This window comes from Camellia sinensis, chromosome 7 (genome assembly GCF_055761805.1).
Source record: "Camellia sinensis isolate YWXY chromosome 7, ASM5576180v1, whole genome shotgun sequence".
In the NCBI taxonomy this organism is placed as follows: domain Eukaryota; kingdom Viridiplantae; phylum Streptophyta; class Magnoliopsida; order Ericales; family Theaceae; genus Camellia; species Camellia sinensis.
This window is the reverse complement of record NC_138967.1, coordinates 49,441,879-49,448,239: the sequence shown is the minus strand read 5'-3', so window position 1 is coordinate 49,448,239 and position 6,361 is coordinate 49,441,879. Positions and strand designations below refer to the sequence as shown.

The 6,361-nt window shown below is 35.4% G+C and overlaps 1 protein-coding gene across 1 annotated transcript; it reads left to right on the top strand.

Annotated features, from left to right (window-relative positions):
* Positions 1 to 3,514: 3,514 nt before the first annotated feature.
* LOC145795784 (uncharacterized) lies at positions 3,515 to 5,663 on the top strand. The gene is made up of 3 exons (XM_082880688.1): positions 3,515 to 4,532; positions 4,699 to 5,095; positions 5,216 to 5,663. Exons 1-3 carry the CDS (start codon positions 3,515 to 3,517, stop codon positions 5,661 to 5,663), a joined length of 1,863 nt encoding a protein of 620 aa, XP_082736814.1.
* The last annotated feature ends 698 nt before the right edge of the window (positions 5,664 to 6,361 follow it).

The following is a 6,361-nucleotide window of genomic DNA, read 5'->3' as shown; positions in this document are numbered from 1 at the left end:
TGTTTAATTTTTTATATTTTTTTATTTATTTTATTATTTTATATAAAAATAATTTAACAATTCCTCATTATTAATCCCCTCACTAATAATTCTCTCACTATTAATCCTCTCATTATCAATCCCCTCCATTCTATCTCCCAAAACAAACGGGTCCTAATGTTCAAAGGTGGAGAGTATGAAAAGTCTTGGGGCGGACGCAGCAGCAATTGTTATATATTTTTGTACTCTTTTGAGAGGTTGGTAAAAAATTAATTTTTTAATTTTTGACTTTTTTTAATGATTTTTTTGACAAAAAGTTGAGTTGTTTTAGGTTAAATAGTTGAATTTTTTTGGCTTAAAAAAGTTGAAAAGTTAAAAAGTTGACTTTTTTGGTGTGTTTCCAAAAGAGCTTAGGTTTATTTAGGATTTAATTTGATAATTTAAATTGTTCATATTTTAGAAATTATCAAATAAAATATACCAATAAAAAATCACGTCAATCGGATATTGCTAGCCTTTTCATCAAATCACATTTGCGTTTTAAAAAAAATAAATGTAACTTGAAATATAAAACTCAATGCAAATATAATTTGATGAAAGAGATAACAATATTTAATCAACGTGATTTTATACAAGTATATTTTATTCGATAACTTCTAAAATGTGAACGATTTAGATTATCCAATTAGACTCTGAAATAGGCCTAATTAAGTGTGTAATAGTTGCTGCTACGCACCATCTATAGCAACAACCCAAACACATGAAAATAGATCCAAGAGAATTATAAATGAGAAACAGTTAGCTTGCTTGGTTGTGTTTTTTTAAAAATACTTTTTAGAAAATTCTACTTTCTTATTTTTCGTATTTTTTTGTTTTTATGGAATTTTTTTAATATTTTAAGCAATTTTTTTTACTTTTTAGACATACCTAACATAAATATACCTAAAAAGTAAAAAAATTGTGAAAAAAATATTTTAAAAATTCACTAAATACCAAAAATACAAAAAAAAATACACGAATTCAGTATATTTTTTGTATTTTTATGTATTTATTAAATTTTTAAAATATTTTTTCACAAATTTTTTACTTTTTAAATATATCTGAATAAAGTGCATCTAAAAAGGTAAAAAAAAATGTTTAAAATTTTAAAAATATTCACTAAAAATAAAAAAATACAAAAACTAAAAAATTAAATTTTCAAAAAATTTAATCCAAAAAATTCAAACCAAACACTGAGTAATGTTAGAGAGTAAAAATTTTTATTAAATATCTTACCTCCGTCTATATAAAATGAAAAATGCTTGAGAGCTCTAGGAATTGAGCTCTAAACCATGCACTAATGACATGGAAGTGTGTGAGGTCCAGTTTGATGTGATGTTTTAGCTTAAAATTTTTTTTTTTTTTTTTTGGGAGACTGCCAGCTCTGTAGAGCTCTTTTTAGAGCTCTACTTTTAGAGCTCTATAGCATTGTTGATATAAAATACTTAATAAAAAATTTAATAAAATTTCTTTTGGAATCTCGAAGCACTTTTCAAAAAGAAAAGCAACGATATGGACAAGGGTTATTGTTGTTGGTTTGCTCACATGGAAATGCGTGTGCTATTGTTTTGTATTTTCCACATAGATACTATGTTAGTGAGGATTATTTTTAAAGCTAACGAGGGTTGTCTTTTGGAATCTCTCTACTTGTCCATGAGGCTTCGTTTGTTTTTAAAGGTGAAATGAAAAAGATTGATAGTGAGTGGATTAATAGTGAGAAAATTATTAATGAAAAAATTAATAATAAAGGGATTAAGTAAAATTGTGTTTATTTTGAAGATAATTGTTATAGATTGTTAAATTATTACCCTATAAAAAAAATATAAAATATTAAAACAAATAAAATTATGATTTTTACTTGACAAAAAATACAAAACATTAAACATTAATGTTAAAAAAAATGCCCAACATTAAAAAAATAAAATAAATAAAAAAACCTAAGTCGGAAGACTAATTTCCTAATATCACATCAACCTCCTCCATCTCAATCCCAACACTAAAGCCCATCCTAATCCTATGGGATTGTGAATCCCCTCTCTATCTCCCAAAACAAACACAATATATAGTGGCTCTCACCTCCATCTCAATCTCGGATTTGGGGTGGCTGTTGTGCGGGGTGTACAACAGCCACTATTGTGCAGTCAAATGGGCCAATTTCGATAATTCGAACTGTTCACATTTTAGAATACATCAATTAGTACAAATTTGCAAAAAAAATAAAGTTAATCGGATATCGTTTATTCATTCATTCACTCACATTTGTACCTACAAAAATAAATAACAATTGTGATTTAAAGTATTAAAATGAATACAAATGTGAGTAGATGAAAGAGTAAACGATATCCGATTAACTTATTTTTTTGCTAGTATGTTCTACTTGATGTATTTTAAAATGTGAACGATTCGGATTATCGAAATGGGCCCATTTGACTGCACAACAGTAGCTGTTGTGCACCCTGTACAGCAGGCACCCCAAATCCCTCAATCTCATTCCCATCTCTATCTCCTAAAACAAACGAGGCCTTACGCCCAAAGATTTGCATAATTAGCTATTTTAGTTGTATTTTAATTTTTATAAAGATAGGTACTGAAAGTTAAAAAATGGATTATTTACCAATAAATCCTACTTCACAAACTGTTATACCAAAGAGTCCCACTTTTATTCTATTATACTCGTTAGTCCTGCTAGTGGGTTGATTTGGTCTTTTTTGTTTTTTTTTTTTTCATTTTTGGTATCACTGTGTGGACGAGCGTGCCCTTAGGTTAATGTGGTACTGTTTTGCGGGGTCAGTTCTTTTTTTAGAAACGTTGCTCATTCCGGTTTAGCTAATTTTGATGATACATTCAAATACATTTCAGTCATTGTGAGGTAGGGTTTTCGAATTTGAATATGCGTCTTCCTTGCCGACGGCTGTGTGACACACCCTCAAAGATTCGGAAATCTGTCGTGTATACGCTATTCTCTGCCTGGTATGCTTACTTTTTCTTGGGTCGTTTACCTTTGATATGGATTGTAGGCATTTATATTTTGTTCTGTGTTTTTTTCATGTTTCATGTATGTGGGTGGTTTCTGTATGTTGGCCGATCATGGTTCTCCAATGTGGCTGATGTGTTGGGTGTGTGTGGGACTTCGCTCTGTCTGGGAAATAGAGGGACATGCGTTTTACAGGAGTCGTTTTTAATGGTGTGTGGTGTGCTAGTGGTGTTATTCTTTTCCTTGGTGTTAACCCAAGTTCTAAAGTGCCACGTTTTCCTTATGGGATGTGCTCTGTGTGGGTAACGTAGGGACATGCATTTTACTGTGGGTGGGAAATCATATTTTTAAGTGTGTGTGTTGCCCCATTTTGTAGTGTTTTTAAATTTTTTTTTCCCTCCCTCTCCTCATGAATCATATGTTCACATTCGCAGGAGGATGGACAATGGAATTATGCTAATATGTTGTTACGGCAATGTGAATGTTGCTATTAATCTGTAAGTTTCGTTTCGATTTGACGACATGGTCAGTGGTGTGTGTGAAAAGTTTGATGGGCTCACACCTGCCGATGCATGTTTCTACTTCAAGATGCCCGGTTATAACAATTTCATATTGCAGAACGATGTTGATGTGGCGAACATGGTATGTCTTGCATGGTCTTTTCAATTGCAATGCATTGATGTATTAATTGAAGTACGACGTGCACAAGACGGTGACAATGCTAACAGCCAATTACAGACAGCTCATTGTCAGCCGACCGATGTGTTTGACGAGTCGGACTTGGATGACGAAAATGATTTATTGGCAAAATCCTGCCCTCATGTTGACAAGGTGTTTTTGTCTGCCCAATGGGCTAACGGGATTCAACGTATTGGCCAAAGTTTTGAAGGTGGAGCGGATGAATTCCGAAGTGTTCTTCGCAAGTATGCTGTCAAATGCGGCTTCCATTTTAAATATGTCAAAAATGATTCTGTGCGGATCACAGCTATATGCATGATAAGGGAATCAAAGGGATGCATGTGGTCGGTACACGCACGCGTTTTGCATGCTAACGGATTTTTCTACCTTCGCAAGTGGAATAAGGAGCACATTTGTGGCATAGCTGTTCGGACCCCGAAAAACCCCAGGGCTGGTTCAGATTTAGTGTCCGATGTTATTTCTGATCGGGTACGTGACAAGCCACTCACACGACCCACAGATGTTGTCTACGACCTAAAAAAATATTATGGATTAGAGATTAGCTACCGGGTTGCGTGGTTAGGTGTTGAAAAAGCTCGGGGGGAGATGTTTGGTGCACACTCCATTTCGTTCGATCAATTGCGGTGGTACAGTTCCGTTGTCATTGAAAACAACCCTGGAAGTTACGTCAATATTGAGTGTGATGAACACAACAACCGTTTCATAAGGTATTTCATATCATTCAAAGCATGTATCGATGGGTTCAATCATTGCCGGCCATTGCTATTCTTGGATGAGATTTTTCTGAAGGGAAAATTCAAGGGGCACTTGCTAGCCGCTACTGTGAAGGATGCCAATCAAGGTATTGTTATAATGTTGACACAAATCATTTTCGTTGTACAATAATAATTTCATTATTTATTACCGACACAATGTTTCAGTGTACATTGACTCACTCACATGTTAATTGGTCTCACCAACACACCACCAACATATTTGCAAACCTAACTCACAACAACCCTTTCTAGGTCTCTTCCCTGTAGCCATCGCAATTGTTGATTCTGAAAATACCACAAACTGGGCATGGTTCTTAGGACATCTCGCAAATGTTGTCAATAGTCACAGGACCCTTACGTTCGTATCTGATCGACATGCGGGCTTATTGGAATCAATACCCATCATATTCCTTACAGCGTATCACGCATTTTGCCTACAACATTTGCAACGTAACTTGCAACATAAGTTGCGATATGTCAACACTTCATATAGAGCTGGAATGTTGACAAAATTCCGAGCTTGTGCTTACGCACCCACTGTGGCTTCATTCACCCAATGCGTCGAGGAATTTACCAAATGTGGACGGAAGGTTGTTCCCGTGTTCTTAAAAGACTTACCCCATCAATTTTGGGCAAATGCTTACTTCCGGTATGTATTTTCAGTCTTTCTTTTTCCTTTTGTTTATATTGCACGTCACACTTTTTTGCTCATCACATTTTCATGCCATTTGCCTACGTCCTCACTAATATTGTACTTTTCCAATACCAGCGGTTCACGGTACGGTGAGATGAGTTCCAATGCCGTTGAATCGTTTAACTCGTGGATACGGGAAGCACGCCACCTACCAATAACTCAACTGGTTGACAGTATTCGAGTTAAGATTATGCGTCAGATGGCGAAACGCAGAATAAAAGCACAAGCGTGGCCCGGTGTTATTTGCCCAAAAATGAAAGCTCGTTTGGTCAAAGCGTACAATAAAGGTAGATCAAGGCTTGTAAGCCAATCCACTGACACAGTGTTTGAGGTCCACTCTTTCCCATCCATCATGGTTAACGTTGACAAACGTACATGTTCCTGTTTCAAGTGGCAAATCAATGGATTTCCATGCTCTCACGCAGTTGTTGCTATCCGAAACAGCGGACTCGCCCTATACGATTTAGTTGCTGAATTTTACCACGTCACTGCTTACCGAAACTCATACCAACAAAACATATAACCCATTCCAACTGTTGAGAAACCACCATTCAATCTTGACGATTTTGTCATATAACCACTGTCGGTCAAACGACCACTAGGCCGACCCAAAAAAAAAGACTTCTTTCCCAAGGTGAAGAAGTGCAACAAATTCAATGCGGCCGGTGTCAACGCATGGGTAACCACAACCGCACAACGTGCAAGGAACCAATTTAGCTTCACACGCAGAGTCATAAATATCCAAATTTCATACTTTGTTTTATTGCAATTGCTGTCTATCTAAATAATTGGGTATGCCACACCCATAACTTAGTCTTGTATATCAGACAAGTTTACTGAAAACAATTTACAGCTTCTAGTTTATAAGTACCAAGTGAACAATTTATACCCCGTAACCATGAATAACTTTTCAACTTATGAAATTTTTTTTGTTCCAAAAGTATTGTGATTTTTTATCAAACTTATTGTGTGGATGCTGTTAACATGTTCAAATAGTTAACATGTCATACGTAAACATTCCAATGGCATGACTTCAACGACCGCGTATGTTGTCAACAGTACACAGGTTCCGTCACATTACTCGTACACCCACAACATACGAACCCACTTTTGCCATACATTCACCTCCCACACCAAAAAAACACATTAGACATTACCATTGCCATACAGTCACCTGCCACTATGTTCTCATCAACAGCATACATAACATGCACCACCACA

Bases quoted from the DNA above. Each gene is read 5' to 3' on its own strand.
- LOC145795784 (XM_082880688.1), top strand. From the start codon at position 3,515: ATGGTCAGTGGTGTGTGTGAAAAGTTTGATGGGCTCACACCTGCCGAT. The intron at 4,533-4,698 runs GTATTGTTATAA...AACCCTTTCTAG, and splicing joins TGTGAAGGATGCCAATCAAG to GTCTCTTCCCTGTAGCCATC. The intron at 5,096-5,215 runs GTATGTATTTTC...TTCCAATACCAG, and splicing joins TGGGCAAATGCTTACTTCCG to CGGTTCACGGTACGGTGAGA.